The 12,550-nt window shown below is 36.2% G+C and overlaps 1 protein-coding gene across 2 annotated transcripts; it reads left to right on the top strand.

The window, feature by feature from the left end:
- The first annotated feature begins 297 nt into the window (after nucleotides 1–297).
- SELENOP (selenoprotein P) lies at nucleotides 298–12,489 on the top strand. 2 transcript variants are annotated; one of them, XM_023216449.1, is made up of 5 exons: nucleotides 298–541; nucleotides 3,998–4,213; nucleotides 5,255–5,467; nucleotides 7,587–7,704; nucleotides 11,035–12,489. In XM_023216449.1, the coding sequence occupies exons 2-5, from the start codon at nucleotides 4,011–4,013 to the stop codon at nucleotides 11,644–11,646; spliced, it is 1,146 nt and encodes a 381-aa protein (XP_023072217.1). In that variant the 5' UTR covers nucleotides 298–541; nucleotides 3,998–4,010; the 3' UTR covers nucleotides 11,647–12,489. The 2 variants fall into 2 exon arrangements, with proteins under 2 accessions (XP_023072217.1, XP_023072218.1); XM_023216450.1 differs by having other exon boundaries at nucleotides 11,035–11,628.
- The last annotated feature ends 61 nt before the right edge of the window (nucleotides 12,490–12,550 follow it).

Genomic DNA, 12,550 nt, shown 5'->3' with positions numbered 1-12,550 from the left:
TAACAGCAGGTGACTTTTCTAACAAAGGTCACACAGTGTGGGCTAAGCTAGCACCTCATCACTGCAAAAGGAAGCAAAACAAAAGGGAAAAAAAAAACCATTTTCTTTTTCTTTTTCTTTTTTTTTTAAGCAGCAACATAATTCGCTGGCTCAGCAAATGCTTTTCCGTATCACAGTTTGGGAAAGAAGGAGACTTGGAGGCCTTGTTTACCCTTAGCCCTTCCTCCCGCCCCCGACTGTACCATTAAATCCTAGATACTGGGGTGACTGAAAAGGATAGGGAACAAATTAGTAATTGTCAAAATGTTTTCCCTATATTATGCATGACAGTACTTGCTACTTTCTTTTAAGTTGATAACAATCAGCTCAGGGGTTTGCTCTGGTTGCAAGGTCACTGCAAGAATGAACATTGAACTATGGACTATACCTGAGGGGTGAGGTAAACAACAGGACTATAAATATCAGAGTGTGCCGCTGTGGCTTTGTGGAGCTGCCAGCGTAAAGCAAAGAGCAAGGAAGCAGGCCCGTTGGAAGGGGTTGTGTAAGTAGGAACTTCGTGTTTTCTGACACTTTATTCTTTTAGAGTTTGGTAAATATTTTTTGAGTCTGATAAAATGTTTTTTCCCATAGAATAGATTTAGAAAACAGGTGGGTAGAGGAAATAAAAACAATAAAAGAGAAAAAGGATAAGAGTCTGAAATTGGGTGTGGTAGGTGAAGTTCCCAGTGGGCACATTTGACAGTTCTTGATTTCTGCCCTGTCTTCTGCACAGCTGAGAGCAGAGGAAGCTGGAAAAATCCAAACCTTTTATTCTATAATCTGTTGTGATGTTATGTAGGCAGTATTATGTGTTCAAATTTAAATATTTTCCACTGAAAGGCAGAATAAGAACAAACAGGGAAAAAACCCAGCCATTTGGATTTGAAGAGCAGACACTGAAATATGCTCATTCTAGTGTCTTAGAAATGTCCAGGGATATTGTGAGCAGTTTCAGGAAAAAACGTGGTGGTGGAGTGGGGTACAGCAGGTTCAGTCCACAGTGCAGAAGTGGTCACCATTAAAGAAGCTAAAACCCATGTCACAATTAGGTGGTCTGTGATTAAATGCAAAATTTTGTATTTTAAATGGTGAATGAGAGTATTCAGGTGAATTAGGGGCTTTCAGATGCTGGCCTAAAGTTCAGAGGTAGAGGACAGAGAAAGTTTGTGCATATCCTGCTTTTTAATGAGGAATTTAAAATAAATGTAGGCCTGTATGTGGCCATCAAATCTAAGTTCTGCAATTGAAAAGTGGTTAGTGAAATTTACAACTACTTTTCAATTCTTACTGGATCAGCTTCCAGTAAATCCAATTGTGTTATTTATCTTCACTATTTTTGTATAGCTGTCTGACAACTATAATTATTAAAGGTTTATTGTGTAAGAAATAATTTTAAGAAAGCAAAATCGAGCAGCCTGTTGATTCTAATGACAGAAGAAATCCATAAGTGTGAACTCTAAGCTACAACTCTCTGCCAATGGGTTATTTTTTCATCAAAAACCTAAATGAGGGAAATGAGTGAAATAGTCTTTTCATTTATATTCACCATTCAGCTACTTGAAATACATGCTCTGGGCTGGGCACGGTGGCTCACGCCTGTAATTCCAGCAGTTTGGGAGGCCGAGGCAGGCGGATCACGAGGTCCGGAGTTTGAGACCAGCCTGGCCCATCTCTACGAAAAATACAAAAATTAGCCGGGTGTGGTGGCGGGTGCCTGTAATCCCAGCTACTTGGGAGACTGAGGTAGGAGAACTGCTTGAACCGGGGAGGTGAAGGTTGCAGTGAGCTGAGATTGCACCATTGCACTCCAGCCTGGGTGACAGAGCAAGACTCTGTCTCAAATAAAAGGAAATTATGTGCTCTGTGGCAAAGTGAAAAAATCAAATGCTGAATTTTTGTCAAGGTTCTATAACTACTGAATTTGTAGTCTAGGAAACAGAGAAAACCTAGCCATTCTATTAAGAAATAAAACAGCTTGAATTATTTTTATGTTCTCTTTGGCGTCTTAGTGCGTAAACAAAAATAGTTGGCAGCTATAGTTATTACGAGGTGATCTATCTAAAAACTCTCAATATATTGCAGTACCTAAGATGTCATGCTTTGGATTTGATGGAACTAGTTTTAATCCAGTCTCTCTTGTGACTGACTTACTCTCTGTGTGATCATAGACAAGCTACCTAAACTCTTAGCCATGGTTTTTTTCAACTGCAAAAGGGGATAACAGTCACATAATTGTTTTAAGGATTCACTGACATGATATATAAAAGTGCTTAGATCCACCTGAATATAGTTGTATAAAAGTTAAATAAATGTTAGCTATAATAAGGATAATTGTATTATCATTGTAAATACCATTCTAGAGGAATTTTCTAGAAATAGTCCAAATATATCTTCTTAAAATATTAGAATATTTTAAATGTTAGAATAAGTAGTTGGGGTGGCCTTAAATAAGCAAGTTAATTTGTCCTCTCTCTCTACCTCCCTCTCACCTCACTCTCTTTGTCTAGTTTTTTTCTCTTCCTTTAGTCAAGTTCTTATCAAGATATCATATACAGGTAGGAGTTTTGATGTGTTAAATAATGTGAAAGACGATCAGGGTTAAAAATTCTACCAGTGCATTAAAGCCCAGATCAATCTGATTTTAGCTTTTCTATTCTCCTCTTAATTCTAAAAGGGCTCACTCTAAGTAATTTACCATTAGCTCCCCACCTCCAAAGAAATGGATCTGCTTTTAAAAATCTCAAATCAGTGCTTGAAAATGTATTGTCTTCCCAGTTTTCAAATTTTGTCCTGATCTCTCCCCACAGACTCTTACATCAAAATGAGCCTGAATTACTTGTGAGGATTTTTCTTTGCTCCTCTCTGCTGAATGTGTTCCTTTTTCTTATCACCTGTCTACAGTTCACCTGTTTTTGAACCGCTCTGTTTAGATAGCTAGCCCTAGTTTTGAGGATATTTCTAGTCAGGTATTTAAAAACATTTTAACTTCGTTGCTCAGAGGAAGCATCTTTTTACCAAAGAAAGTGCTGTCTAGCCATAGGAATTTTCTAGTCATAGGAACTTTCCAATGAATAGGCTAATTGAGTGTGGATTTCAGTGAGTCTTATATGGTAGAGGGGGCAGTGATGTGCGATATTTCTACTTGGTTAGATACATAGAGTCAGACTTCAAGGAATAAGAGAAACAAAAGGGAGCCATACCCAAGAGATTTATAAATATAGAATGTTTGAACTTGAAGAGCTAAGGGCCCGACATGAGCCACATTCGTGTTGGCATACTGTCTTCTCTGCCATCACCTTTCTTCCTTGGTTCTTTTTTTGCTGGCTCTTTTCATTTCTGTGCAGAATTCTCTATTTATCCCTTTTTTCTTCTTTTCTTTTTTCTTTCTTTCTTTTCTTTTTTTTGAGACTGCTCTGTTGCCCAGGCTGGAGTGCAGTAGCGCGATCACGGCTCACTGCAAGCTCCGCCTCCCGGGTTCACACCATTCTCCTGTCTCAGCCTCTGAGTAGCTGGGACTACAGGCGTCTGCCGCCACGCCCAGCCATTTTTTTTTTTTTTTTTTTTTTTTGTGTGTGTTTTTAGTAGAGAAGGAGTTTCACCATGTTAGTCAGGAAGGTCTCGATGTCCTGACCTCATGATCCTCCCGCCTCGTTCTCCCAAAGTGCTGGGATTACAGGCGCCAGCCACCGCGACCGGCCTATCCGTTTCTTCTTGGAGGATAGAAAGAACAGTCAGAACTTGGTGTGTCTCAAACAAAAGTCAGGTTGTGTTTGCAGAATGTTATGTAAGTCACAGACTTATTTATATAAGCCACAGTCTGAGCATACCTTTCTGGAGACAGAATTCATGGGCTAGGTATTTTTAGGAAGTGGAATTATGTCTGCAGGATTTATAGAAATTCATAGTTAGGACTGTGAAGTTAACTATGAAGAAGAGTGACAGGTTTTCTCTTTTACAGGATAGCCCCAGCAATGTGGAGAAGTCTGGGGCTTGCCCTGGCTCTCTGTCTCCTTCCATCGGGAGGAACAGAGAGCCAGGACCAAAGCTCCTTCTGTAAGCAACCCCCAGCCTGGAGCATAAGAGATCAAGATCCAATGCTAGACTCCAGTGGTTCAGTGACTGTGGTTGCTCTTCTTCAAGCCAGCTGATACCTGTGCATACTGCAGGCATCTAAGTAAGACAGTCTTTGTGTGGCTTAAAATACCTGAAGGGGAAGGTTATTAAATATACACATGCATATAGACATAAAAGTGTAAACAAGGTATTTAAGTCACACTTTTGGAAAAACTATGTGTTTGCACAGAACATATTAGAAGAGAGAAACTAGGATGATACACACCAAAATGTTTACAGTGGGTTTCCTAGGGTTATGGACATTTTTTCTTCTGTTTGTGAACCTATATTTTATAACTTCCTACTAAATATGTATTACTTGTGTAATGAAAATGTTCTAAAATGTACTTCTGCAAATAGAACAGTTACTTCAATACAAGAAGCAGAGAAGACTTTTGTCAGAGTAGAAAGAACACTAGGCTTGCTATCAAAGGTTTTGCGTTATTTAACAAATAAATATCAAATATATTTGTTGAGTTATTCACCAGATATTGATTGGGTGGAATTCTCCTTACAGTCATCCAATGGTATCTGTGCAGGATTGGTTCCAGGATCCCCCTCACACACCAAAATCCATGGAGCTCAAATCCCTTATATAAAATGGCATATATAACCTATGCACATACTTTCATATGCTTTAATTATCTCTAGATTACTTATAATACCTAGCAGAATGTAAATGCTATGTGAGTAATTTTTATACTGTATTGTTTAGTGAATAATGAATGACATTGAAAAAAGTCTACATGTTCACTACTATAGATGCAGCCATCTTTTTTTTTTCCAAACATTTTTTATCTGTGGTTGGTTGAATCCATTCTACCTATAAGATACATTTAAAATATATACACTTCATTGTGCTAATTTGAGAACTAAATGAGCCAATGTTTGTGTAAGCATACGGTTTTAATTAAGCACAAGTTTTAAGTAATTCTAAAAATTAAAGTTTTAAAATCTTTCACAATAATATAAATAGGTGCAGTATGGGTTAGTTAAAAATAAGAAGGAGAGTTTCACATAGAAAATTAAGGAAGAGGGAGAAAACCACTAATCAAATCAAATGAGATTATTCATTTTATGTGTTTCTTCCCAAATATTTTAGATTGGAAGACCTGCGAGTAAAACTGGAGAAAGAAGGATATTCTAATATTTCTTATATTGTTGTTAATCATCAAGGAATCTCTTCTCGATTAAAATATACACATCTTAAGAATAAGGTTTCAGAGCATATTCCTGTTTATCAACAAGAAGAAAATCAAACAGATGTCTGGACTCTTTTAAATGGAAGCAAAGATGACTTCCTCATATATGACAGGTTCGTACAGACAAACACATCCCAAATTTAAAAATAACTGTTTCATATCTATTTATTTACTTCCCATCACACATAATAATCTTCTTTACTGTTAAATACAATGCCATACTTCAGTCTTCATCTCATATAATTTCTCTTTAACATTTAGAAGTAAAAATAACTCCTTATTTTTGAAATACTCTCATTTAAAGAAATTTCTATGACACTATACCCTGCTGGTTTTCCCCACATCCCTCCTCTTCTTTCTCCTCCTCCACACTTCCTCCTCTTCCACCTCCTTATTTTCGTCCTCCCACATTCTTCCTTGGTTTATTCTGTATGTGTTTGTGTTATTCAGGGCTGTATAGGTTTCCTTCTATTGACACTCTGCACATTTTACCTGAGCAATCTCATCTATCCCTTGATTACAATTACAACATATATTAGGATGATCCCATATATACATACAAAGCTGAAACACAATGACTGAACTCCAGACCAGTATATCTACTTCATAGATACATTCACAAACATCTTAAATTCAATTATTCAAATCTGTATTGATTATCTTCTCCTAAAACGTGCTTATACTTTCACTTTTGTGTGATTTTTATATACAACCTATTGGAGGCAGATGCAGCCAACCACTAGGGCATATAATCCTATAATTTTCAGACCCTGCACTCCCAGTCATCATCCACCATTTTGCAGGATGTCACAAAAACCATCATGTATGGCAAGCTTGCTGCCATCTACCCCTTCAGAAAACTGTGTGACAGGAATGTATTACTGATTCCTTCCATCACACTTCCCATCTCGGGTCAATAATCAAGTTCTATGGGTTCTTAATCTTGAGTATATTTATCTCATGTTCATAATTATTATCTCAAGTTACTTCCCGGTGACCACTCCTTTAGATTTTTCCACTAATCTCTTCACTTGATTTCTTCTTGTTTTGTATTTAATAGTAAGTGATTTAAAATAATATATTTGCTTTTGTTTATTGTCAAATAGTTCATAAACTGTTTATTCGCATGTTTTTTTTGAAATGACTTTTATTTTTGAAATGACTTTTTAAAAAGTAAGGCATGTAAAAGATGTCAGCATTCTAGGAGGAAAATACAGAAAATTGATTATCTCTGTAAATTGGCATTTTGGTTAAATTAAAAAAATGACCAATTTGTACATCCTGTACAATTCTAACCTAATTCTTTTGCAAATTAATAACTGTATCTTCTAATTAATTTTAATCTAAATAATTTTAAGGCTACATGCCTGAATTTCTGAACTGTAAAGTGAGTTATCATTTAAGCATGATTTGCACAAATCTACTTTTGATTCTATGAACAAATAAAACATTTATATTTTGAGGGAATCTCAATTCATGCATTATGCCATTATAAATATTCTTAGTTGATGCTTTGTTTTCTTTGACTCTCCGGAGTCTGATGAGCCCTACTTGGTCTCATACTAAATTTTAAAAAATTCACATTTAATTCTTTTAGGCCTTTAAACTTCTAATTTTCAGGATAACCTAAAAGTATAACCTTTTGATAGTCACATAAAACCCTATATACTAGGTAAAATGTGGGCAAGAAGAACATTTTAACCCCACCATTTCTGACAATGCCACATGTTCTAATACTTTCATTGTGCTGAAATTTTCATTGCATTAGACACATTTTTAAATAAATGGGCTACTGGCCAAGGCTTGGAGATCTTTTTGTTATGTGATGATTTCTTGTTGTGTCAAATTTGTGCTGCCTTAGCAGTTATGACAAGCTAAAGTGATTTTCAGAGCCTAATTTATAAGTTAGTGGTTTGGGCACTGGTAGAATTTGTAAGTCAATCACAAAATTGTATTTGACCAAGTCACAATGATGACATTTTTGATATTATATAGTGACATATCTATAACTTCAAAATACTAGTATTAGACTAGTTGTAGTGTTGCTATGACCTGACCTGGTGTGCAGTGCCTGAGAGCTCATTTGTAGCTCTCACCCAAAGAAATTTAGTAAAGGCGTGAAAGGGTCTTAGTTATAACCATTAAACCTATAATACCTATCCCAGACTGTATTTGAGTAGGATCGTGATACAGAAAATATTATAATGACATTGTATTTGTCCTTTTTCTTAGATGTGGCCTTCTTGTATATCATCTTGGTTTGCCTTTTTCCTTCCTAACTCTCCCATATGTAGAAGAAGCCATTAAGATTGCTTACTGTGAAAAGAAATGTGGAAACTGCTCTCTCACGGTATTTTTCTGAATTATTTTTCTGGGGAGAAAAGAGGAAATCTTTTAAGAGATTATCATGAAACACTAACTTATTTAGATAACGCAATGCTTTTGCAGGCGTACTAAAATAAATAATAATTTTTATAATTAAACACATATCCTGTCATCTAACCTTTACTTTATTTATTTATTATTATTATTATTTTTGAGAGGAAGTCTCGCTCTGTCGTCCAGGCTGGAGTGCAGTGGTGTGATCTCAGCTCACTGCAAGCTCCGCCTCCTGGGTTCACGCCAACTCTCCTGCCTCAGTCTCCCGAGTAGCTGGGACTACAGGCGCCTGCCACTATAACCGGCTAATTTTTTGTATTTTTAGTAGAGATGGGGTTTCACCCTGTTAGCCAGGATGGTCTTGATCTCCAGACCTTGTGATACGCCTGCCTGAGCCTCCCAAAGTGCTGGGACTACAGGCGTGAGCCACCGTGCCCGGCCTAACCTCTACTTTAAAACATCTTTTGAAGATCTATGTTGATGCCTTTATCTAGAAGGGCTTTAGAAATTAAAAGTCAATGTATTGCATTTCAGTTACCACCAAATGACGTTGCGTGAGCATAAGCGCTCAAATAATTTAGTCAACACAAAAAAGCAACATTATTGTAGTATCCTGAACTTGTTAGCCCAAGAACATAGCAGTAGCAAAGCTTACCCACAGCATTACTTGGAATGGAACTGGGGCCAGAAACTAGTTAATTTATTGAAGATGCAAGACTATCACATTTTTCCTGAAGCCCTTCCACTGTCTGCCCATCTGCAGTTTGAGTTTACTTCAAAATGGAATAAGTTTTCTACTCATTACTGATATTTATTTCCTAACAACCATGAAAATATTTCTTCCTTGTTATGAGAACTATATTTGAATCTTTTTTAAATATAAAAGACACTCAAAGAATTTAATTTGTATTAACTAGGCTTGTTTTCCTTCATAACAAAAAGGAAAATAATTCTAAACAATGTTCCATTGATAGGTCAGATTGGGAAAATTTGAACTTAGGTTTAAAAACAATTCTCAATTTTATTTGTAAGTTGTATTTCCTTCAGATTTTTCCCAGCTCTAAAGAAAGCTGCCTCAAACTTTTAACAAATTTAATTAATTAATTAATTTAGTTGTTAAGGAGTACAAGTTACTTACTCTAGTTATGTAATTTTCACATTTTAACCTTTATAATGATCTTTTGAGGGTTATTTTACTACTTTTAAAGATGAGGAGACTGAGGTAATGGAAGAAAATACTAAGAGTAATGACAGAAAAGTACTAACTCAACCTGTGCTAAGCCTTTAATAAATACTAACTATAATGATTCCTCATATTTTGAGATTATTTCTGTATTTCTCACTTGTGCAAATGCTTGATAGTTATAAATATGCCCAGTTATATTGAAAAAGTTAGTACAAGTTACCACAATATGCTTAAAATGTGTGAATCATCTGTAAATACGAATTACAGATCAGACACTATTATTATCTGATATGCCAAATCAAATTGGAGTTTTTCTATTTCATTGTCTCCTAGATACCACTGATTATATGACATATTATCTTATGTACTATTTAGGAAAAAAAATGCTGCTAATTTAATTAAAGTAGGATACAGTGAGAAAACACCACCAACAGTGTGGTACATTCTAATTTTAGAGATATTAAAATCTAAAGAAATAAGCATCACAGAATCAGTAAACTATAGTAATTCGTTTCTGAAAGTAGACTACTGGCAGGGCGCGGTGGCCCACGCCTGTAATCCCAGCACTTTGGGAGGCCGAGGTGGACGAATCACGAGGTCAAGAGATCGAGACCATCCTGGCCAACATGGTGAAATCCCATCTCTTCTAAAAATACAAAAATTAGCTGGGCCTGGCGGCACATATCTGTAATCCCAGCTGCTTGGGAGGCTGAGGCAGGAGAATCACTTGAACCTGGGAGGTGGAGGTTGCAGTGAGGCAAGGTAGTGCCACTGCACTCTAGCCTGGCAAAAGAGCGAGACTCTGTATCTAAATAAATAAGCAAATAAATGAAAGAAATTATACTGCTACCATAGGTATTTGTGTTTGTTTAAACCTTGAACACTGAACATTACACAGTATATTTTAAACATACATCAAATTGTTTATAACTTTGGAAGCAAACACTATTAGCTTCTAATGTAGAAGTAATTCAGAAATAGCCAAATAAAATACCACTTAGTAGTTGTATGCTAAAATTTAATGGAATTTATTACCTTTTAAAACCTTCAAAACATCAAAAGCATATCACTTAGTGAGTCTTTGGGTTTCTAAGTTGATTTTGTAATTTTATTTACAAATTAGTCTTAGGTTGAGATTGAATGTTACATTTCTATATCTATAGGCTTTGATTCTCTGATTGGTAGGTACCACAAAACAATAAAGACTTCTAGTAAATTAAAGAACTAGGATCATGCAGAATGGATATTATGGTCAGTGGGAGTCGGGCAGTAATTTGCTATTTTCAGCTGACAGCCTTATGGTAGGGAGACATTAGCAAAGCTTTGGTGAAGTTCAGAACGTTTCCTGGCATAGGAAGAAGTATGAAAAACTAACACATTTGAGCAGAGTTTATTAGCATTTTTGAATTATCAGAGATAGATTAATATTAGATTACAGTATCATATAGTATTAGATGAGATGCACTGTTGACACAGGTACAGAAGTTTCTATCTAGTTCAACTGCTTTTTTTTTTTTTTTTTTTTTTGAGATAAGGTCTGACTCTGTCACCCAGGCTGGAGTGCAGTGGCACCATCTGAGCTCACTGCAACCTCCACCTTGTGGGCTCAAACGATCCTCCCACCTCAGCCTCCAAAGTAGCTGGGACTACAGGCATGTGCCTCCACACCCAGCTAATTTATGTATATTTTGCAGAGACGCAGTCTCGCCATGTTGCCCAGGCTGGTCTCCGACTCCTGAGCTCAAGCAATCTGCCTGCCTTGGCCTCCCAAAGTGCTGGGATTACAGGCATGAGCCACCATGCTCGGCCCAGGTCAATTGAATTTAGGATTTGATATTAGATTGATTTTCCTGCAATCTAAGTTCCTTTTGCCAGTTTACTTCATTTGCTTCTGCAAATATAAGTACAGCGGTTTGGCTTTCTTTTTATGCCTTTAATAAAATGTCTAGGTGTTGAGACTAACATCAGACTCTTTCTCATTAATATAATACAAAGCGAGTTTGATTCTAATTAACTACTTGGAATTTCACATATGTTAGCTCTACACATCCTTTTTCATGCATTATTCCTATATCTATATAACTTGTTAATAAGTGATTTATAAATTTGTTCCAGACTCTCAAAGATGAAGACTTTTGTAAAAGTGTATCTTTGGCTACTGTGGATGAAACAGTTGAAGCTCCACAGCTCCATTACTATCATGAGCATCATCACAATCAGGGACATCAGCACCTTGGCAGCAGTGAGCTTTCAGAGAAGCAGCAACCGGGAGCTCCAGATGCTCCTACTCATCCTGCTCCTCCAGGCCTTCATCACCACCATAAGCACAAGGGTCAACATAGGCAGGGTCACCCAGAGAACCGAGATATGCTAGGAAGTGAAGGTTTACAACATCTACAAAAGAAGCTCTGACGAAAGAGATGTATAAATCAATTACTCTGTAAATTGCCCAAAGATTCAGAGTTGGCTCCTAGGAGCTGATGCTGCCATTGTCGACATCTGATATTCGAAAAAACAGGGTCTGCAATCACCTGACAGTGTAAAGAAAACCTCCCATCTTTGTGTAGCTGACAGGGACTTTGGGCAGAGGAGAACATAACTGAATCTTGTCAGTGACGTTTGCCTCCAGCTGCCTGACAAATAAGTCAGCAGCTTATACCCACAGAAGTCAGTACCAATTGACATTGAAAGAATAAGGCAAAAAAGTGAGAATGATCTTCAAACTAAGTATTTGAAATAGGACATACTCCCCAAATCAGTCTAGACACAATTTCATTTCCAGCACTTTTATAAACTACCAAATTACTAAACCAAAAATCGAAATTAGATTTGTGCAAACATGAAGAAATCTACTGGATTGGCTTCCAGATTTTAAATTTTATGTCATAGAAATATTGACTCAAACCATATTTTTTATGATGGGGCAACTGAAAGGTGATTGCAGCTTTTGGTTAATATGTCTTTTTTTTTCTTTTTCCAGTGTTCTATTTGCTTTAATGAGAACAGAAACGTAAACTATGACCTAGGGGTTTCTGTTGGATAGTTAGCAATTTAGAATGGAGGAAGAACAACAAAGACATGCTTTCCATTTTTTTCTTTACTTATCTCTCAAAACAATATTATCCTTGTCTTTTCAATCTTACACTTTTAACTCATAAGTGGATTTTGTATTTTAAGATCCAGAAATACTTAACACATGAATATTTTGCTAAAAAAGCATATATAACTATATTTTAAATATCCATTTATCTTCTGTATATCTAAGACTCATATCCTGATTTTTACTATCACACATGAATAAAGCCTTTGTATCTTTCTTTCTTTAATGTTGTATCACACTCTTCTAAAATTTGAGTGGCTGTCTTAAAAGATATAAGAGGAAAGATAAAGAATATTGTCTGTCTCTATATTGCTTAGTAAGTATTTCCATAGTCAATGATGGTTTAATAGGTAAACCAAACCCTATAAACCTGACCTCCTTTATGGTTAATACCGTTAAGCAAGAATGCAGTACACAATTGGATACAGTATGGATTTGTCCAAATAAATTCAATAAAAACCTTAAAGCTGGCTTTTTTGTTATGTAGGCTGTATGTGTATATTGAAACTAGAAGTGAAACTTTCTATTGCT

Source organism: Piliocolobus tephrosceles, chromosome 4, assembly GCF_002776525.5.
Source record: "Piliocolobus tephrosceles isolate RC106 chromosome 4, ASM277652v3, whole genome shotgun sequence".
In the NCBI taxonomy this organism is placed as follows: Eukaryota; Metazoa; Chordata; class Mammalia; order Primates; family Cercopithecidae; genus Piliocolobus; species Piliocolobus tephrosceles.
Note: the sequence above shows the minus strand (reverse complement) of the source record. Positions and strands in the feature narration are given on the sequence as shown.